Source organism: Lygodium microphyllum, chromosome 24, assembly GCF_053477565.2.
Source record: "Lygodium microphyllum isolate KBCC chromosome 24, Lygodium_microphyllum_v1.1.10, whole genome shotgun sequence".
NCBI classification, from domain to species: domain Eukaryota; kingdom Viridiplantae; phylum Streptophyta; class Polypodiopsida; order Schizaeales; family Lygodiaceae; genus Lygodium; species Lygodium microphyllum.
In genome coordinates this window covers 123719319-123742156 of record NC_141158.1, presented here as the reverse complement: position 1 = coordinate 123742156, position 22838 = coordinate 123719319, and the positions used below count along the sequence as shown (strand labels likewise).

Sequence of the window (22838 nt, the reverse complement as noted above, 5' to 3'; positions counted from 1 at the left end):
CTGGTCCTTGATAGGGATCTCCCTTAGCATCTTTTGATAGGCTGGATCATGGCATGCTTCTTCTTTAGCTAGCTCAAGTATTGGGTTGTTTGGCATGGACACCTTTGTGGCTAGAGATCTAGCTGTTGATGGATTTTGCAAGCTTAGTGAATTAAGGAATACCTTGCGACTGAGTGCATCAACAACTACATTCTCCTTTCCCGGTCGATACTTGATTTCAAAATCATACTCCTCCAACCCTTCAATCCACCAACATTGCCTCATGTTGAGCTCGTTTTGGGTAAAGATCCACTTGAGACTTTTATGATCAGTCACTAGAGTAAACTTGTTACCCAACAGGTAGTGTCTCCAAAGTTTTAAAGCATGGATGACAGCTAACAGTTCTAGATTATGGGTAGCATAATTCTTCTCATGGCTCTTCAGTTTCCTTGAAGAGTATGCTACAAGATGACCTTCTTGCATGAGCACACATTCTAAGGCAAGCGTGCTAGCATTAGTTACTACCTCGAACTCCTTATTGAGATCTGGAAGTTTTAGGATAGGTGCTGATCCCAAACTTTGCTTCAATCTATCAAAGTTGGTTTGTTCGGTAGTTGACCATGCAATGGATGTTTGCTTCTTCAGTAAGTCCATCAAAGGTGCTGCAATCAAAGCATAGTTTTTTATGAAGATCCTATACCATCCTGTCAATCCAAGAAAACAACATATTTCTTTGACAGTTGTTGGTATTGGCTATTTCCCAGATATTCAATCTGACGTTTGAAGAATGCACACTTATTCATTTTTGCATAGAGCTTATGTGCCCTCATTGTCTTAAGGACAATCCGTAGTTGGAGTTCATGATCTTCTTCCTGTTTGGAATAGACTAAGGTGTCGTCGAAGAAGACGAGTAGGAAGTCATCAAGATATGGCCTAAAGATATCCTGCATTAACCTTTTGAAGGTGGCAGGCGCATTCATAAGCCCGAATGACATAACTAGAAACTCAAAGTGTCCATATCTTGTGTTGAAGGCCATCTTTGGGATATCTTCTTTCTTGATCCTTATCTGATAGTAACCAGACCTGAGATCAATCTTGGAGATCTTCGCACCCTGAAGACGATCAAGAAGCTCATCTATTCTAGGAATAGTGTACTTGTTCTTGACAGTTGATTGATTCAACCCTCTGTAATCAATACACAGTTGAAGCGTTCCATCTTTCTTTTTCTGGAACAGTACTGGAGCTCCCCATGGTGAACTGCTAGGACGGATGTAGCCCTGATCTAGCAGTTGCTTGAGTTGTTCCTTCGGCTCAATTGCTTCTAGGATGGACATTCTGTAAGGTCTCTTTGCAATTGACACAGCTCCTGGCACTAGCTTGATCTCATGATCCACTTCTCTTTGAGGCGGGAGTTCTGTCAACTCTTCAGGAAATACATCCACGTACTCCTTTAGCCATGAAGGTTCTTCACTGGACTCCTGCTTCTGATCTAACTTATTGAGCTTAATCAAGTAGACAGGTAGTCCCTTTCTAACTCCCTTTATAATTTGAGATGCTTTGGCCAATTGAATTTTTGGCTTTCCAGCCTCACCTTGAGTTGTGACCAATTCCCCTTTAGAGTTCCAAAAGGAATTTTCGCTCTTTCCACAATGAATGTGAGCGTCATTAGGTTTAATCCAATCCATTCCGAGTAGACACTCATGGATACCTAGGTTCATGACTCTGAATTTAATCGAAGTCGTCTTTCCTCCCAGAAAGAATTCCACCTTAGCAGTTTGCCTGGTACAAGTGACCTCACGACCATTTGCTAATTCCACAAGCAAGGTAGGTGCTTCTACTGTGGCTATTCCTAATCTTTTTGCACAAGCTGGTGAGATAAAGGAATGTGTACTGCCACAATCAATCAAGGTCTTGAAACCTTTACCTTGATAATCCGATGGCATCTGAATCACCGAAAACTGGCGATTCGGCCCTTTCTTGTGAAGAGTGGCATGGACTGTCGCCCTTTCAAACTCTGTTTCCATGGTCGAATCTTATTCTTCTTCGTACATTTCCCTGTTGGCAACACAGGCGGTTCTTCCTCTGCCTCGGGTAGCGGCTCCCTGGCCACGGCCAGTTCCTTGGAAAGGTGCTTTGCAATGTCCTCCGCTAAGCTTGGGACATTGCCTCTTGAAATGACCGGGCTCGTTGTAGTGGAAACAACGGAGGTTTCAGCCATTGCTTTGAGTAGGGACAAAGTTGTTGACATTATTAGTCCTTGCATTCTTTCTTTGTCCCCGATTCTGACCTTGAACTCTCTTCATTTGAGGCCTATATGCTCCTCTATTCGGGCCATTATAAAACCAAGTTTTGTTACTTCTTGGCCTATCCTGCACCTCCTGAATTATAGGCGTAGCTCGAATGAGTGCGTCCTGTAGATCTGTTGGGCGCATAGATTGGAGACGGATATTCACTGGTGGGTTTAAACTAGCACAAAATTTTGACACCTGATGTGTCATGTCCATTTGTGGCGCATACTTAAGAAGTGAGACGAATTTAGAGTAGTATGCGTCAAGAGTGAGTCGCTGCTGTTTTAGCTCGTAGAACTCATTCATTTTCTACGTACGATACGCAGGTGGTAATAAGTATCTTCCTTGCATAGCTTTCTTCAGTTTTTCCCAGGTAACGGATCCTTCTGCGATCCCTTAATCTCTGCACCATTGCTTCCACCAAAGCCTGGCTTCGTCGGTGAGCTTTAGCTTGGCGAGCATAGCCTGGTTGGTGGGTGCAGTACTACTGGCTGCTTCAAAGTAATCCTCCATGGACTGTATCCAAATTTCAACATCCGCTTAGACAGTCCTACCTTTCCCGTCAAATTCTGGCAGCTTGATCTGCTTGAGAAGAAACTTATTCTCCTGGATCACGGCAGTACTTGATGTAGGAGACGAACTGGGAATCTGTACCTGGGGTTATGCCTGAATAAAGAATTCTTAACGTTATAACTCACTAATCGTTATGATTTATATTTTATACCCAATTCAGCTATCAACCAAGAATCGTAGCCACTTAACTTTTTATCAATTCTCATGGACAAGACAGACATTGATAAAAAGAAGAAGTCTCATTGCATTTATATGGGCATAGCCTTTTCGGAGTACAATATTCCTGGGATGATAGAGCAACTGTTACATTTAGTTTGGGGAGAATAATGTTGTATTACATTTATCTATGAAAACTGGATAATAGTATGGTTTTGGGTCATGGATCTTCAGGAATAGGTTAGTCATTGGAAGATTAGGGTATCCTTTCCTTTGGAATCCATTCTTCTCATAGCGCCCCAACACCTTGATTCTATTGGCGGGGATTACACGGGTCACTTCCTCATATACATATGAGTTCAGCTCAATCCTCCGACCTTGAATATGTAAAGTTGAGTTTATGTGAGCCTCCACAAAAATAAACAGCTTCACGATCTTCAGTTCTTCCAACCACTTAATCCTCTTTAGATTGGTTTGAAGGTATGCAAATCGGTGAGTAGCTATATAGTAGATTCCTAAGTCACCCGTCCATCTCCGTTCCACATACAAAGGCGATGGATTATAAATATGGTCTAGGATGCTCATCATCTCAACCCTTTGTCAATAATCCGGGGAATGCATCGTAGTCATAAACATGACTCGGAATACTAAGAACGTGTTCCATGCTTCATAATTCTGCAAGACAGCATCGAAAGTAAGGAAATGTTCTGAATAGAAACATTTACTTTACTTCTTCTTATTAAGACTTCTTAAAAACAAATCCTTCGTTGGTTTGCTCTGATACCATATATAACGTGTCCACCTTTTCCCTTCAAGACACGTCTTAACAGTCCATCGGAAAGGAGATCTAGAAAGCTCCACCCGGCACTCCCATGGAATGTTACGGGGTTTGCGATCTAGGACTTTCTGCGTCTGCCACGTAGCGGAAGTATTCTGGTCGTTCCCACTTAGGACCGACCTGAATCAGGGTTTTTCCTAATGGTCATTTCCTAAACGGCAACTAGCGTCGAACCCCGAGGGAAGTACTTTACGTAGAAATGCCAGGCCCGAAGCGGATTCACGCTGCACTTGGTTCAAGGAGAATGGGAAACGAGAGGGATGCAAGGCTCGACCTCTCTTCCATAAGGCATAGTCCCATTCCGTTCCCCTAAAACAGCGTAAACCGGGATTATTATAACCTAGAGTCTAGGTCAGCACCCTTGCTGTTCATTTCCTTTGAAACGATCTCATGGCTGTCCATTATGATTGAGAAAAGTTCCTGGCCAACCGGGACCACCCATCCGTAAGTAGGACGGACCCATGGCCAAATCCACCGCACTTTCCTCGGGTTATTTTAGTTGTCTAATTACCTATCACATTTAGTTGGACATGCATCAAGCAGCTTCCTTAATTAGCCCATTAGGCACTGGTTTCTTCACGTAATCTTAGCACTTGACATAGAAAAGCAGTGTCAAACAAGTTCCTTTACAACAGGTTATCATATTTATCTTTGGAATATATTCATAAAGTCCAGCCCGTAGGCTTATCCATAATCCGCTCGAAGGCTATCCAGCAATCCACAGGGATTACTAATCCAAGATTCCACCCGTAGACTAGTATGCGGACCTCGAGATCCAATCCTGAGTCATGTTGGCCTCTTGTGCAGGGCCCGGAAGGTGAGGGATTTACAGCCAGAGTCCCCCTGGCACCCAAGCGTTCTCCTGCTCCAAGTAGCGTCAATGGAAAGGCATCACACGGTGGGTTCGGTCCACCTTCCCGGCGCGGCTAACAACCCCCTTGGTTAGGGTCAGGCAGACAGTCAGGGGTAACTGAGGCTGCCTCTTCCTTCAGGCCTTCAACCTGAAGCATTAGATATCTTTTCATTCTTTAGTTCATTGAGCAAACAAAGCAAACAGTGCTCTTTAAACTGTTACAAGGACAATCATTTCCAGTGGTCATTTATTTGGCCAACTGCTAAGGAGTGAATCCTTCTCTCCAAGTGCATCCAGCATTCGATCCAAGATCAATTGCGACTTGGCAAGATCCCCAAGGGATTGTTTGTTAACCCTTATGTTCTTGGGTTAGGGCTGTACCCTATTAACCCAACTTAACCAATACCTTAAGTTCTATTAACAGAAAATATGTTGATCCAAATTATTGATTGGTCCCTTTGCTTGCAAACAAATATCTAATCCCCTTATCTTGGTCACTTTTCCCAAGAAAGGTACTATATCAGGACGACTACTCATCCTCTTGCAAGAAAAACTTGGCGAGAATCTGCCAATCTCATTTCGAGGAATTGGTCATTCTCTTGTGGTCAAACCAGAAGATCATGCAACGTTGCAACTTGTTGCACAAGTGTCGCATCTAATCCATGGGACTATTTTACCCATCGAATGACGTCTTCTAATCACAAAATCATGATTAGATAGGAAACAGGGTTTAGGGTGTCTTCATATCCAATCTATTCTCGATTGCACTAGGCCGACATCGTCGGTCCTAAGGTTCCAACTCAAACCGAGTTTCATCTTTTTAGCGAGCGATCCTCAGGGTAGAAACCCTAGATCGTTTCTTGCAAGTATGTCCTATTGTCCCTACATTCCGTGAATGCGGGCAGGTCTTTAGGCTATGAGAGTTTCAACTTGGTAATAAGTGCGACTAGGTCACATCCTCAACGTGCTAAACCCTAGTTAGCACTTGGGATATGTTGCATCCATTTAACCATTCCTAAGCGAGTCCTTTGCGGTTTAGGTGTTTAGGGTAAAACAATGTACTTGTCTATTCATGAAGAGTCTTGATCAAAGAGAAGAAAACTAGTTGCATTACGATACCATACACGATTCATTGCCTACGTATGATTAGATTTACAACCCCTAACTTTTTTGGTTAAGATCAAAGCGTATGTTAAGTTACGGCATAACTTCTATCGATCCTTCTAGAACATGCATTCAAGATTCATGTCACTAAGCTTTTAGGGTTTTATGTCAAAACAAACCATGCAGTCTTTCCCTAACTTCATTTCTGAATGAAATATTCGTACACTGAATGAGCATTACACAACCTTTTCTAACCACTTACATAGTTGATTAAGATTTATGCCAATTGACTAGAGTTAACCTACTTCATGCAGCCCTAGAATCATTTCCATGCCTTGCAAATTCCTACAGTTGTTAGCAACCTTCTTTAATGAATCATTGCGAAGAAAGAGACGTCTAATAATGCGACATGCAATTTAATCTTTCCATGCATAATCGAGGTGTACTACAATGTCTTTGTAATGATAATCCTTAGTTGTTCTAGCTTCGTTACTTGGTAACGCACAAAAGGCAACTTGCTAAAAATGCATAGACATCTTTCGTTCATTCCATTGAAAAATACAATTGACCAATCTTCAATCGTGAGTTATAGCCAATGTCTTTCAATCGTAAAAGTGCACCCTAATTTCATAAATTAACCATGCATAATTGCAATATTTCGACGTAAATCAAAAATAGGAAAAAATACCTGGACTTGTGGGTTCGGTGAAATGTCCACATGAATGTTAGGAGATGATCCTCCTGCGGTTGCACCTTGTGCCTTTTTAGGGGCCATCGTGAATTCGACCATCTTGCCTTGGCCGCAGACTTATGATCTTGGTCCGTCTCCCTCGTACACAAAATTCCCTTTGCGGTACAGCTTCCTTGACCGAAGCACCATCTTGTGGAATTGGGCTTTGGAAGGCCTTAGTAAGGGGTTTAGAGCTTGGGCCTTCTTTGTTTAATGAAAATCCCGAGGTTTTAAGGAAATTATGGGGGAAATCGAGTGGGAAGTGCTTTGTAGCTCCCTCTCCTTCAAAGCCTTGGAAAGGCGTATTAGGGAACTAGTGGAAAGGCCTTATAGGCTTCCACTACGAAGCTTAAGAGGGAAAATAAATTTGGGCTTTCGGAGGGTTCAAAAGGGAAGGGCCTTTTAACCGGCTAGAAAAATAGGCTTATGGGAGTTGCAATAGGAAGGATGGTTTTAAATCTGACGGGTAGAGTGAACTTAAGGAGAACCAATGGAAAAGAGGGTTTAAAACCTGCTAATATGGCTTGTGTGGGAATGCAATGGGAGGCTTTAAAGGACTTGTGTGGGAATCCACGAGAAGGGGTAAAATGGCTTTAAAGAACTTGTGTGGGGGAATCCACGAGAAGGGTTCACAACCGGGGTAAAAATGGATTTTGGGGGATGCAAGGGGAAAGCCCTTAATTCCTAGGGGAGGCAAGGGGAAGGGCTTAATTCCTGGGGGTAAAAACCCCTTGTGTAAGAATGCAATGGAAAAGGGGGCTTAGAGAGCCCCCTTAGAAGCTTCCCAAGAAGCTTCTTGGAAGCTTTTGTGGCAGTGAGCAATCTACATGGAAGCGGGGGCGACGATTTTGATGACGGCTTGTTGGCGGGCGGGAGGCGAAATGACAGCAGCAGCTCGGGTTGACAGCTAGGTGGCGACGTTCAACTCGATTGGCGACTTCCACTCCTCCTCACGGCGCAACAACACGACAGCTTCTTCCTCCTCTTCCACACCTGGTCTTCCACAGTAGTCCTTCTTCCCTCTTCTCACGACTATCAGCCTCACGACCCTCCTTCTTCACCCCTTAGAAGGGGGGGGGGGGGGGGGGGGGGGTATTTATAGGAAGAGGGGGGGTGAGGGCTCCCTCCCACGTGTTGCCTTGCATGGCTATCCCCCCCTTCCACCTCCACAGTTTCCCAATTCAGCTCATCCCCTTCCCTCAGCCACGCTTCGGCTGGGGAAAGGTAATAAAAAAATTTGCAATTATCCTATTATTATCCTCTTGACCTCCTCCCAAGAGGATGCTCACCTGCGGTTATGCGGGTTCTTTTACTTCGGTCCCGTTTTGCCAGTGGAAAGTCATGATACTTCGCATACATCTTAAAGATTTCACCGTCGATAACTTCAAGGTTGAAATTTGTCATTTGCATGAGTCTCACGCGGGCTAGTAATATTTTTCAACAGAAATATTACATATTGATTACAAAACTATAGCTTCAACCATAGTTCTGCAACAACCAATAGCTCCTTGGTTTTCCTTTTTTTTAAAACATAGAACATGTTTATTTTTGCATGAAGCAACATATTAAAAGTACAAACAAAGGGTGTTAAAACATTAGTTTAACTTAAAGGAAAATTGCAATCCTAGCATGTTTAAAAATGCATTAAAGACTGTGCTTATTCTTTGTGAAATACACACGATTATTAATCCTAGTCTTGTGAAATGATGTTAAGCACAATCTTAGATACACTTATAAGGTTTTTTTAAAGGTTGAGGAAATGCATTAATATGGGTGTCTACAGGCCTAGTTCTTGTAATGTAAGTTTGTGCAAGTCTAGTACTACTATATACACAAACTTGAAGCCTTTGTATTATGATAGACAACATCCGAGGGCACAACCCATGTGTTTAAAACTTGTTAGAGAATTGTGCCACCTCTCCACCCTACATCTTTGTGTATGAAATTACTCATGTAGTTCAATACATGAACTAACATATCACATGTTATATTTTATGGTTGTTTTTTTAACCTTCTAACCATTCTTTGTTTCCCTTCATAGACATGTCATACCTCTAAGTGACACAATTGATAGATGACCATAGCCATCACAACTATTCATCAATAGGGATAGCCTCAAGCAAGTAGCCTAGCTTGCAAAGCTTATTCGCTAGCAATTTCGATGCCTCTTTAGCTATGTCCATTGAGATACCTATTATTATTTTGCTCAAGTGGAACCATCATCCAAGGTCGATGTTTTTAAAAAAGTAAGCCTAGTCAAAGTGAACCAAATATGACTAGTTTAATGCTTCCATCGTACGCTTCAACAAATTTTACTTGTAAACACACTTATTTCGCATGCCCTTGTTTGGGTCAATACTAATAGGTGTGTGCTAGTTTTAAAAAGATATATGCTATTGGACTTGAGTAATTGACTTTTATATGAGGTTAAATAAGCCTACCTTTGATTGTTGAACTTTTCCACAAGAAGGGTATTTCTAAGTCGGAGAAGAGTGCTTGTCAATGATGCTTTCCAAGAACACTACACATTCAAATCAAAGCTTGACTAGTGTTTACGGAAAAGAATTAGAAAAGTTGGTATACGAAATCCTCTTAGTTTAATGGCTTGCAAGTTGATTCCACGATTTTACATCATGTTTCAAATTATCGTAGCTTGAGTAGACTCTTCATAGAAAATAATTTTGAAAGTTGGCAGAGAAACCTTGTAGCTTAATGGTGCGCAACTTGTTTATTCCAAGAATTACATCATATAATTATGTGCGCCCCCCCCAAAAGAAAATGAGTCAGCAACCCTTTAACAGGCACGTTTTTGCAAAGTTCGCAAGATGGACGTTGTCCTAGTGAATTGAGCAATTCGTTACGGGTGGACGCTACATCCATCCATCCATCCATCTCATATCATAGATTATGTGCTCAGCTGCTGTTCAATGTTTGGTATAACGGATGGTGACATTTATAAGGCCTAAGGCTGAGTGATGGTCGACTTTTGGCCAAATCGGACTAGATTACTATTAGAATAATTTCAGAAGCTTGGAAGGTCGTATATTAAGGCTGGAAACCAAAGGCATGAGAGTATAATTTGTCGAAAGACAACGATTTTATTGTTGAGGGGTGACCTTGGATGTCGGCATCTGTTTGGTTAGGGTTGGTTACCGGTCTCGATAATGTTCTCTTTTCTAATTTTCCCTTTCTTTATCTCGACAATATGCTCTCTCTCTCTCCCTCCCCCCCCGGAATCGATGTTGTTGTCAGGGTCGTTGCCATCTTCATTAACCTAATTAATTACTCTTGTTCGCTATTTGCTTTAACAGGTTATTATATCTATACAATGCAGTAGATATCATTATAATATGCTAATATCCTATTATATTCGGCTTACACACGCAGATTATATATTATATGTAAACTATGCATAACAACAACATATGCGCCATTAACTGTAGGCCGCTTGCGACGCTGCCCCTACCCCTCCATTATATTTTAGGTTCGACAATCCGGTGGCCTGTCAATTATGTCGACAATCGCACACCTACATGCTTAGTTAATTAAGTCTTACGCAGATTGTAGCTTACGTGGTTGCTAATCATTAGTTCTTGATGCTAATTATCATAATTACGTGGCTATTTAAGGCATGCAGATTGTAGCAAGCATGCGAGGCTGCAGTAGCACATGATCAGTTCACTGATCAATACAAGCCGGCCTTATGCTTAGTATATAAGTTGATGGCACAATACCAAGGCTCTAGCTGCCAGTAGTAGCTAATTTGCTTAAACCAATATTTAGCTAGTACTTGTTGCAGTTGTATTCATCAATTGCATTGCAAAGATGAGCTGCAGCATATTGAGTGCTCATGATCAATATCTGCATGGTCAATATGACGATCATCAGCTTCTTAATCATGGTAGCTACATTCATGATAAGGGGACCGTGACTCGGGTCATCGACAGTGTCCTACTGCCGGCCATATACGAGGATCCTCTGGATGACCCCAATCTTTTGATTGGATCAGACCCCATCAAGGCTGAGATAGACCGCCTTGAGAATGAGATCCGAGGTAAACTAATTATAATGATCATAATGATAACAATCCACCTTCTAAATACAACATTCAATCATTATATTATTTCTCTAATTATTGACTCCTATCATACTCCATCATGTGAAGTACCTCTTCAGTAATCCATCCATACAGACTACAGTGGCTCTTCATGAAGTTATTCATGCAGTAATTCTCTAATTGGGTGATCAATATATACTCATGTAGTAGGACACGTACAAATAGTCTGGTTTCTATGATCACACACTCACTCATGACTCACAGTACTCACACACACGCACAGGCGCGCGCGCGCGCGCACACACACACACACCCTCTCTCTCTTCAAGCGGACGCTTTTGCTTACAGTCAACCTAAAATAATAATTACTTGTTGATGATAACTATATTGTGGTGACTTTATTATCACAGCCAAGAATCGAGAGCTGCTAGGCACACAAGCGGAGGTTAAAGCCCTGAAGTTGAATGAGCGCTCCAGGGAGAAAGCTCTCCAGGAGGTTGTCCAATACTCCTACATAAAAATACATCAATGGATGCTTTGTATCTCGAGCTATATTGCCTCATATGGGCTGTATTATAGATGTGACAATTATTTTCTTAGAAATATCTACTTATGAAGTCGGTTAAGCGCGGTCAATTTGAATGTATTATAAGAGTCACTGCCTAATTGAAATTAAGTACTATACAATGAATTCCATCAGATGTCCGAGGAGGTTGCTCGAGTTCACGAGAGATTAGAAAGAACAGAGATTCTCGTCGAGAACAAGGTGACGATTATTACTGCAAATTAGCAGCTTAATTAAGTTGTTAATAAGATTATAGTATAACAAGACGTGTACTGTTGGGATAAGTAGTAGTAATGGTTAGGTGTAGTAGTATAGGATATTAACCTTATGAACGTGCATGCTTGTGAGCAGAATTTGGAGATAAAACGGCTGCAAGAGGAGAAGAAAGCAGCGGTGGCGGCTCAGTGTGCGACGGAGGCCACGTTGAGAAGGATCAACAATTCGGAGGTGATGATGATGATGAAGGAGGGGTACTACTCTGACATGCCCCCAATCGAGGCCATCCTCGCCCCCATCGAGTCGGACCTCAAGCTTGCACGCCAAGAGGTATGCCACAATATAATTGTTTAATGTTGTCAGCGGGGGCGGGGGCGGGGGCGGGGGCGGGGGAGCGCGACTCTAATTACTAATCATTCATATATTTAATCATATTAAGTAGCTAGCTGATCATGAAGAGTTTACGAAATCTGATAATCCACATTAAAGCGTCAACAGATCAGATGATTGGGCATGCGCGCCTGCATGATTATTAACGTCCTATTATAATGATAACTGATTTCATATATCCGATATTTGAGCTTCCAGAGTCCGGCCAAGACAGCCCACTTAATTTGACTTGCCTGTTGGCGCTGAGTCTGGAGACTGGAATGTCGATGTAGGGGTCCCGGGCCCGCCATTTTCTGAGATCTTATGTAGAGATAATATATTAGGTTGTATAGGCAGGCACCTTTAGTTAGGTTTATGCGCAGGGCCCAGGCAGTATATTGGTAGGCTAGCACGGGCCTGAAAGCTCATGCCGCAGCCAATGTGACCACTAACGACTTATCACTCTACCCAATCTCATTTCCTTTCCATAAACTATAGCTTATTTCCGTTAAACGTCGCTTTGAGAGCCCTACAATTCATATTTAGAAGGTCTTTTCCTTGGTGGCTTTGAAACTTTTGTAAGCTTTATTAGTGGCTTTGAAAGGATTGTGCGATTTCTTCAAAACCCTCAAGAGAGCCAAATTGAATTGATTATAATATTGTTAAAATGAGTATGTATGTACAAATGTATCTTTTTATGCATGTACCTCATGCATACATCCATGTATGCTTGTCCATGGGTCCTATGTAAAAGACCTTGTTTAAGTGGAGTCTTGTTTCTCTCCCATTTAGATCACTTTATGGTACAAGCCTATACTTTGTGTGTGATATTTTCCTTCAATATTCTTGGAGCAAAGACAAATATGTGATCTCTAATGTGGAGACTTAAACTATTTCAAATCACTTCACACTCACATGGGTTCAACAAAATGGATTTTTTTAACCCCTTCTTTAGACAATTTTTACAAACAAATGGTACTACATGTTGAATAGAAAAATGTTATATTTTGTTCATGGAAAATGCATATATCAACGGTTTTTAATTAGACCTTACCTATACCAAACCCCTCTTGAGTTTTGATGAAGCTTCAAGGCCGCATATGTATATGGTTTTTACATCTAGATTGATATTACCTTGATAGTGACTTGAATTTTTCTCTTTATGTGATTAGATAAGATCCAAAGAATGTAAATTAGTTATTTGTAATATCAACAAGAATAAGATGTATAGACTCACAAAAAATATAGTGTGTGTACTCTATGTGTTCGAGGAGAGAGAGAGAGAGAGAGAGAGAGAGAGAGAGAGAGAGAGAGAGAGAGAGAGAGATGTACAGATTCACAAAATATATATGTGTGAATATACTCAAGGTGTATGTGTAAGCATGCATGTGCATGTGGGTGGGGACACACACACACACACACACACACACACACACACACACACACACACACAAGGGGTGGTTGGATGTGTGTATATGCATGTGTGTGCCCATGTGGAACAGAGTAGGATTTGCATTTTTGCCCAACTTACCATTGTTAACCCTTGGCCTTTTGAGTGATCAGGTTCTTTTAACTTTTTGTGTTTAAACTTTATATTTTACAATGGTTTTCACCCTAGTTAGGGTTTCTATACATGGTAAAAATAAAATATTACACAAAGAGAGAGAGAGAGAGAGAGAGAGAGAGAGAGAGAGAGAGAGAGAGAGAGAGAGAGAGAGAGAGAGAGAGAGAGAGAGAGAGAGTGTGTGTGTGTGTGTGTGTGTGTGTGTGATCATGTTATTATTGGTGGTGCCCTCACAATCATATTTCTATTGCATTAGCTATCTAGATTACAAGATGACAACAAAGCTTTGGATAGATTGATGAAACTTAAAGAATCAGCTTTACTCGAGGCCGAGAAAAAAGTAGAGTTGTCCACTGCCAAAGCATCTATGGTAGATGACTTGCAAAATCGCAATCAAGAGCTTATTAAGCAAATTGAAGTTTCTCAGGTACATTTTAAAAATGCCAATTCATGAGCTAATTGTTTTAGCATGACATAAATAACTCTTGGCGATACATAGCAAGAAACTTTGAAAGGTCTAATTTATGTGCATGATTCACTATGTCATGATAATAGGAAACAAACAAATTACTTGACAAATTGCATCGACAAAAAATCACAGAGATAGAAAAGCTAAGTAACAGCCTAGTAGAGTTAGAAGAGCAAGTTCTTTCAAGTGCATCTCATGCTGAAAACATTACCCGTGACTTTCAACGTCAACTACAACAATTGGAGGTATATACAGTTTCCCAATTATATGGTAAGTATGCTTCTTGTATGCTTTATAAGATTTACTTAAAGAAGAAGGTATGTTTCCTCATATACTCATAGTAACCCTTGTCTCTTCGGTGACATGCAATTTTAGACAAAAACTACAGAACAAACAAGCCATTCATTAACCTTTCGATCCATACATTTTCTTCAGTTTTTTATTAGATTACAAAAGTATTATTACTATCAAGCAATACTATAGCTTGTTTATCAATACACATACCTTTAGCATAACATGCATCCAATTGTGCGTTAGTAAATTTAAAAAGGAAAAGAACTTTATATATGACTATTTAAGCTATGAGGTTGAACAAGTATACATATTCAATGTCTTAAGATAAGCCAAGTATAAATTAGGTGATGCAAATCATAGGAAGAGTCCTCATTGAAATAATAAAGTAGCACTTATCCAAATCTAAAAATTGTTATTTCTTCATGGATTCAAAGCATTGAGATATTAATGAGCTCATAGGAATTTCTAATTTATAATAAGGAGATCTACAAATAAATTTTCTTTTTTCCCATAATAATAAGATCTACAATTAGATCTTAAGAATATTGACATTTCGAATGTTAGATCGTGGACCACTAAACTATTATCCCTTTGGAGAATCACATGCCTTAAATTTATCCTTTTTAACTTTTCAAAGGGGCCAGAACAATGTAGCTAGAATAGTCCATCTTAAAAATTTCATGGGCAGGTATGCATAGTTGAATTCACTTGCTTATAACTAGTAATGAAATGCTTGTAAAATCTAGGAAGAGAAGAAAACTCTTGAACGTGAGCTTGCACGAGTAAAGGTTACAGCTAATAGAGTAGCAATAGTAGCTGCGAATGGATGGAAAGATGCAGGTGATCATCAAGTCATGCCTGTGAGAAAGTGGTTGGAAGAAAGGCGTTTCTTGCAGGTAATAATTCTATTAAAACACTAAATCTAATGTTTGTCACTATTAGGTTGGGTACAAAGCTCAACACTAATAATGAATAAACATGGCCTAATAAAAAAATTTACCACTTGAGAATTCAAGAACATTGACCAAAATTGGATTATTTTTACGTGCACTGCGGCCAATTGATCTAAATGTGATTAATTAGTGTTTGGTATATGCATGCATGTGTACATGTCTGTGATGTCTATAGAATGAGATGCAACAACTTCGAGACAAATTGACATTGATGGAGCGTACTGCCAAATCAGAAGCTCAAATCAAGGTTTTTCAAGCCCCATGCTTATAAGACATTCATAATACACACGAAAAAATGTAGGACCCACTTAGAAGTATATTTTGTTTGGTAATAGTAATGAACACCTAATTCTATTGTTGGTCTTAGGAAAAATTTCAACTACGACTTAAGGTTTTAGAAGAAAGCTTGATCCATACAAAGGCATCCTCACACAAGATGATTAGTCGATCGACAACCATAAGTACAACTACTAGCATTGTTGATCACCCTAGTTTCACTAAACAATATCTTTCAAGGCACAAAGCATCTAATGGACGAGGCTCCTTCGATGTTGATTCATCTCAAAAGGACTTATTGAACAAAGTTGATGTGAAGTCTATGTCAAAATCTTTAAATCATCATCCTAAATATGTGCATACAAGCTACAATTGTGGAGAAATAATCGACAATGACCATCAAAACCAAGATCAACTCCTTGGGGGCAATAGTACGTACTTTGATGTTGGTATTTTATGCATTGTTAATTGTTAACATTTTTGTGTCACAAACAAAACCGTGAGCAATTGACTTGCAATCCTTAGATCATGAGGATTATGTGTCTGGCCACCTCTATGATGTCTTGCAAAAAGAAGTGATTGCACTTAGAAAGGCATGCCAAGAGAAAGATCGAGCACTACAAGACAAAGAAAATGCTATTGAGGTTAGGCTTGATTCAAGTTATTTGATATAGTTGATTATTAAGAAAAGTGGTTTTTAGCTATATGTGCAAAAATCAATACTACCTAATATGATTACACAAATGAATGATATACTTGCAAGATAACCAACTATGGTTTCTAGCTACATATGGAAAAACAAATATTATGTAACTATGGTCAAATTTTAACATATAATTTGTTTTTAACTATCAGATGTTAGAAAAGAAAGTGACTGGATTGCAACGAACCATGGAAGTCGAAGGAAAGCGAATGCGACGAGAAGTAGCTGCCATGGAAAAAGAGCTTATACTCAAATGCCACCTCAATGACCATTCCAAAAATAGTAATAATAAGCCAACACCAATTGTTACTAGATAATTAGTGTGTTTTGAAGTTGTATCAAGTAGTTTGTATTCTCAATAAGACGGGACATGCCTCTTTCCAGCTTCTTGTGCAAGTGATGGTTTCGTAAAAGAGAGTTTCGAATGATTTTGTAAATTGCATGTTTCTCCATACGAGATACCTTCAAGCTACCCCAAAACTTGCAAGAAAACATCTCTTTTTTTCAAAGTTGGTCTAATTAAGGAAATGTTTAAGATCATTTGTCAGGTTATGATAATTTTAAGATTGAGAAAATTTTTACTCTTTTGGTTTTCAACATTTCCACTTATGCCTACTCAATTTTATAGACATGATGTACTACAATGATTTGAATATTTTGCATTTGGTCCCTTACATTGCACCACCTCTAGTCATCCAATGTGTGGAAACTAAAATTTCAATAACACTTTGAAGTACTTCATAAGGTGGAGTTTTCACACCATGCAATGAACCTCTTATAACTTCACTACAATTGAGTTATGTGGGCTAGTATTTCTATGTTATACGACATGAAATACAACATTCCCATAATTGTGTTAGCATATCAAGCAAGAAGGTAAATGAGATTACAAGGAGAATAATGTTGTTACTCACATTTATAACCAATATTAGTATATTTACATATCATACAATATATTTTGTAAAATGAAGATAAGGTTGTATCATTACAATATACAAGCCTCATAGTGACGTTCAAAGCGACGAAATTTTTCATTAAAAACAATTCCCCTCGTTATCGCTAAATGCATCGGTATTAGTGTCTCCATGGAACCGTCACTATTACCTTTTGCGATGCAAATATTGACGCTGATAGTGATGGTTTGTGATGCATATTGCAATGCCAATAGCGACGCGTGCAGTTTAGTTTGCGAGGCTAATAGCGACGGGGGTTATAGAGAAAAAAAATTGTGGCAAGGCAGAATAGATTACATGTTAAGTGTACAATGGTTGTCAAAATGAGCATAAAATGTACTAGAACCCACAAGACTGAAACATAGAATAAATACAAGATTGCTGATGAAAACTCATGGAATCATGGCAAGATACAAAGGATGATTGATTAAGGGGGAAAATGAAAATAAATAAAGCACATAAAATAAATACCTGGAAGGGGTGTGTATGCAATGGCCTAAAGGCGCACGAAAGAGTCCCCCTAAAGGAATGAATCTAGTAAAAGAAAAGGAAAGACCACTGACTGAACAACAAAGACAACACCTTAGTGGATGGGTTGAGTTTGAGTATGATTGTTAATTTTATTATGATGTATTAGGATAGAGTTTGTTTGTTTGTTGTTTTCGTTTTAAATATTATATTATGTTTGTTTGGTATTTGAGGGGGTATTATGTGTGGGGATTGGAATTATGTGTGTTTTGCTGGATTTGTTTTTTAATAAATTGTATGTAGTTGTGTATTTATTGTTTTGTTTTTTTTTTTTTCAAACGGAAGAATAATTAAAGAGGGATAGGGGATGAAGTAAAAAGAAAATTTCAGCGAGTTAGGAAATATCCATAATTTAGGGTATGAAAATAAGATAGGGATTTTTATGGTAAAGTTTTGTGTGTTAGCCCTTTTTGTTTTAATAAATTGTTTTAAATAGGGATACCGGATATAAAAATATTTTAAAGGGAAAAAGAAATGGAAAAATGTCAAGGGGGTGGGTGGAAATTTTTTGGAATTTTTCAGAATTTTTACTGTATTTTTGTCTAATTTAAAATGAATTTTCTGCATTTTAAGGTAATTTTAGAATAAATTGGCAAATAGGGAATTTTCTGTAATTTTGGGGGTTGAAATTTCTAGCTAACAAATTTCCAAAAATTTGCAAAAAGTGAAGGGAATTTTTAGATTTTTCTTTGAAATTTTTTTGAGTGGAAATTAATTTATAAATTAATTAAATCAGTTAAATCAGGAAAATCACCTTAGTTTGGTAAGTAAGGTCAAATTAAGTCAGCTAAGGCATGGAAGTTAGGGTAAGTCATATAAGTCAAGCTCGGTTAGGTCAGGTTAGTCAAATGAAACTAGGGTAGTCTGGGTTAAGTCAGATAAGTAAGTTAAGGCAAGTCAGAGAAGACTAACCTAAGTGGGGTTAGTGTAACTAAGCTAGGGTTAGATAACTCAACTTAGGTTAGTCTAACTGTGCTAGGGTTAGTGTAACTAGGGGGTGGGGTTAGTTAATGCAGGGGGTTAACTAACCCAACTAGGGTTAGTGGAACCTAGTTAGGGTTAAGAAACCTAGGGTTAGGATTAGTCTAACTAAAATAGGGTTAGTGTGACCTAGGTTGGGTTAGACTAACCTAGGGTGGGGTTAGTTTAACTTAGGGGGGGGGTTAGGTTAACTAAGGTGGGTTAGTTCAACTTAGGGGGGGTTAGGTTAACTAAGGTGGGTTAGTTCAACTTAGGGGGGGTTAGTTTAACTTAGGTTGGGTTAATTAATTAAGATTAATTAAATGGAAAAGAAAAGGCTAACTAACCTGCAGTTAAGGGGAAGGAGGAGGAGGAGGAGGAGGAAGAGGAGGGCAGGAAGAGGAGGAGGAGGGCGGCGACGCAGGCGACGGCGGCGACGGCGGCGACAGAGCGGGCAGTGGAGACGGCTGAACACGGCGGCGGCGAGCGTCGACAGCGGTGGCCCTGGCGGCGATGAGGCGTCCCGGCGGCGAAGCGAGGCCTTGGCGGCGAGCTTCTGGAACCAAGCGGCGGCTTCTGGGAGGGAGGGCGCAGGGTGGAGGCGCCAACGGCGTTGGGGAGGCGATAGCAAGCAAAGACAACGAGCTGCAAGACACTGGCGGCGGGCTGCTGGTCCCAGGCGACGGTTGGCAATGCCCTGGCGGGGGGAGACAATGCCCAGGCGGGGGCGACAATGCCCTGGCGGGGGGCTTCGGTACCCAGGCGGCGGGCGATAGACGCCCTCAACCCAGGCGGCGGCGGCTGGAGAGGGGAGAGGAGGGAGGGGTAATGAAGGGAGGAGGGAGCGGGAGGAGAGGAGGGGAGGGATGGATGATGAAGGGAGGAGGTGGGGGAAGGAGAGGAGGAAGGGGTGATGAAGGGAGGAGGGAGCGGGAGGAGAGGAGAGGAGGCATGGATGATGAAGGGAGGAGGTGGGGGAAGGAGAGGAGGAAGGGGTGATGAAGGGAGGAGGGAGCGGGAGGAGATGAGGAAGGAGGAAAAAACAGGATGGCAGGAGGAGAGAGGAGATAGAGGGAGGGGTCGGGGAGAGAGAAGGTAGAAAGAAGAAGAAGAAGAAGAAGAAGAGAGAGAGAAAGAAGGAGAGAGAAGAGGGAAGGGGGGGAGGTGGTTTCAACAGACGCGAAAGGGGGGGGGGATAAAATTCAGTTTTTTTAAAATAAAATAAAATAAAGATTTGGGTATTGAAAAATAATAAAGATTTGTGTTTTGTGTGGGTTAAAATAAGAAATAAATGAATTAAAAGAAAGACGTGCCCCCGTCCCGTGCGCAGGCGTGGGGCGGGGTAAAAAAATTTTACCGTGGCGGGATTGGAATGGCGTCGGGACAGCGGCACGGGGGGCGCGTACGCGATCAGGCGTGGCAAGATGCGTAAAACCACAAATGCGGGCGTTCACGCGCGAGACGAGTCGTGCGAAACACGTGAAAAGAAGAAAAAAATTAATATCTCACAATCCGATTATCGAAACGAAATGGCGTAAAAATAAAAAATGTACCAAACGGCAGGGGGAAGATAGGGGAAAAGGTCAACTGGGGTTCCTGGGGGAATAAAGAGCGTGCACATGCAAAAAACACAAAAAACGGCCCCGAAAACACATACGGGGATTAATTTCAGGAAATCCGCTCATCGGAATGCAAGGCGGAAAGAAGGAAAAATGTGCAAAAGAACGCGTCCAACAACCCTATCATGTCAAAACACTGTTTCGACCGCAATAGGACGCATTCACATGGGAAAAACGTAAAAAGGACACACGCAAATACGGTCGAAAATTAATAACAGAATATCGGTTCACCGGAACAGGGGGCAGCAAAAACGACAACTGTGCGGGGGACGGAGTTCACAGGCCTGTCACGTTAAAACGTAGTTCCGATAGGGTGAGGAGGCGTTCACATGCAAAAAATACCAAAAAGACACTCAAAAACACTTTTAAAAATTAATAATAATAAATCTAAAATTCAAAATAAGGGGGAGAAAAAAGGGAAAATATAGGGAAAGGTGCGGTGGACACGGCTGTCAAGTTAAATTGAAATTCCGGTGCAAACAAGGTAGGTTCACATGGAAAAATATCAAAAAAACGTACGAAAAGGTCCCGAAAAACCGTAAAAATTAATATTTGACAAACCGTGCATCGAAATGACACGGAGTAAAAAGAAAAAATATCAAGGGGAAAGGGATTGTCAGGTCTATGATGTCAGATCACGGTTCCGAAGTAAGAAAAGCACGTTTACATGGAAAATCGTCTAATGTACGTAAAACCCGTCAAAAATTAATAACTCAAAAACCGTGCATCAGAATAGGGATAGGTAAAAAGGAAAATTGGACAGCTCAAAGGGATGAACAGGGCAATAAGTTTAGATTGGAATGTGGGGAAACGTAGGGTGCGTTCACATGGAAACATAGCAAAATAAGGGAAAAAGAGAAATGGAGGAGGAACAACCCCAAGGGAGGGGTGACAGTGGACGGGTGGGTGGGGAAGGGACCCAGGAGTGTAACAGAAAGTCATGGCATATGTGCATGATCAAAGTGAGGCATATGCAAGGCAGTATGCAATGTAGACGCGCAGGGACACGTCCCCACACTTAAAACCTTAATGGGTAGGGTTGTCCGAGCAACAGGGACCTAATACCACACGACAGACCAACCACTAACGTCCCCACACTTAAAACATGAACATTACTGACAACAAAAAGTGTAGGGTTAGAAAAACTTGGCCCATATTGTCGAGAATCAAGGTTGACGATCGATGGCACGTCCACTGTCGTTGTCGGTTGCAGGAGGTACCAAGGTATCTTCACAACACACGTCCTTTGTGGCAAGGACCACACGGCAGCACCCAGGGAGGTAGCTGGTTGATGAATCTCGTCGAGTCGGTGTCGCTGACGAAGGAGAGTCACTCAGCTTACAGCACTCAGATGGGATGAGAGAACAGTCACTCGCTCCATTACGGGCATCTGAGTTTCAATCATTATTCATCGAGTGATGTCTGTATCTAACACCCGGTTTAGGATTTGACAAAGGAATGGTGCAGAGGGAGTATGCCAGGGTGCACAATTGATGGTGCATCAGTGCATCCAACCCGTCTGGCATAGGTGCAAAGGAGAAAGACCAGGGAGCCTTATAGTGCAGTGTATAAAGCAGAATGATGTGTCCTGTGTTGATGGCAGAGACCCACCTCGTGGGTGTATAAGAAAAAGAGAATATACCTTGCTCCAAAGATCGTAACATCCCTCAATCCTCACCTCTCGGTAATTGATTGAAGAAACTCCAGTCACACTTAGCCCACCCTCTATCTCACGCTCTGCTGAAAGATACAGAGGGCAGCCCTTTCCTGAAACCCATTGATGTAATCCTCACGGTCACTTGTGTAAAGATTGTATGCCTTGTGCGCATTTGATGGTGCAACTGTGCATCCCACCCTGTGCCGGCATACGGTGCGAGAAGGAAGGCCAGGGAGCCTTATGGTGCAATGCACAAGAACAGATCGTGTTTTGTGCATTGAGAGGCCCATCCCGTGCATGCAACACTTCTCACCTCTCATTTGATTTGAAGGGAAAAGACTGGTCACTCGCCCCACCCTCTGTCTCACTCTCTGATTGATAGTTACAGAGGGCAACCATACTCACTTCCCCATCTGGTTAGGATGAAAGTTCGCGTCACTCGATTGTTTGTCGATGAAGATCGCGTCGTCAGTTGTTGAAGAGGCGTACCCAGGGAGGTAGCCATCAGATTGAACATGGGGTTAGATAGGAACATGGCGTCTACTATAGAGGACTGTCAAACGCTCTGCAGAAAGGCACAGGACACAGCGTACCAAGGGAGACAGCTTCGGAACTGGATCCTGGCGATGTTAATTGATGAATCCACTTTCTGGACTGCTCGGTGTTGCCACCTTTTCCACATCCAGCTTCCCGCCCAAGGGTGTTAAACACCTTTTCTTGAAACGAGGCCTGCTATGACAGGGAATTTCTTCCTTTTCTCCCATAACAGTTTTTTTCTTCTTTTCTTGTTTTGTTTTTCTTTTCTTTTCTTTTCTTTTGTTTATGTTTTGTTGTTGTTTCTTTTTTTTTCTCATATTCCCGAGGGCATCTCCACTGTTTCTCAAAGAATAGGTTGGCATGACAGGGACCAAAGTCCTTTTCTCCCATGACCGATATGTATATTTTTTTTCCTTTTTTTTTTTAATTTAAGCAAGAGAATGGTCGAAATACCATTTGTCAGGACCAACCTCGCCACTGCCGCTGGTGGAAAATAGAGGATAAGAGATCAGGGCTGGAAGGTGGGGCTGAGGGGACAGAAGGTTGCGTCCACCTCATCAGGAGTGGCTGAAAAATGGCTATCAGAAGTAACATCAT

The 22838-nt window shown here is 41.2% G+C and overlaps 1 protein-coding gene across 2 annotated transcripts; it reads left to right on the top strand.

The window, feature by feature from the left end:
• The first annotated feature begins 10160 nt into the window (after positions 1-10160).
• Positions 10161-16496, top strand: LOC148015610 (microtubule-associated protein 70-1-like). Of its 2 annotated transcripts, XM_087664920.1 has the most exons (11): positions 10161-10575; positions 10989-11074; positions 11279-11344; positions 11495-11689; positions 13549-13719; positions 13848-14006; positions 14802-14951; positions 15184-15255; positions 15376-15715; positions 15810-15928; positions 16140-16496. In XM_087664920.1, exons 1-11 carry the CDS (start codon positions 10347-10349, stop codon positions 16302-16304), a joined length of 1752 nt encoding a protein of 583 aa, XP_087521046.1. In that variant the 5' UTR covers positions 10161-10346; the 3' UTR covers positions 16305-16496. The 2 variants fall into 2 exon arrangements, with proteins under 2 accessions (XP_087521046.1, XP_087521047.1); XM_087664921.1 differs by lacking the exon at positions 11279-11344.
• Positions 16497-22838: the final 6342 nt, after the last annotated feature.

What these genes read in the sequence shown, in the direction of transcription:
- LOC148015610 (XM_087664920.1), top strand. Translation starts at nt 10,347, where the DNA reads ATGAGCTGCAGCATATTGAGTGCTCATGATCAATATCTGCATGGTCAA. An exon ending in CCTTGAGAATGAGATCCGAG is followed by an intron (nt 10,576 to 10,988) that starts GTAAACTAATTA and finishes TTATTATCACAG; the next exon opens with CCAAGAATCGAGAGCTGCTA. An exon ending in AGCAAATTGAAGTTTCTCAG is followed by an intron (nt 13,720 to 13,847) that starts GTACATTTTAAA and finishes TCATGATAATAG; the next exon opens with GAAACAAACAAATTACTTGA.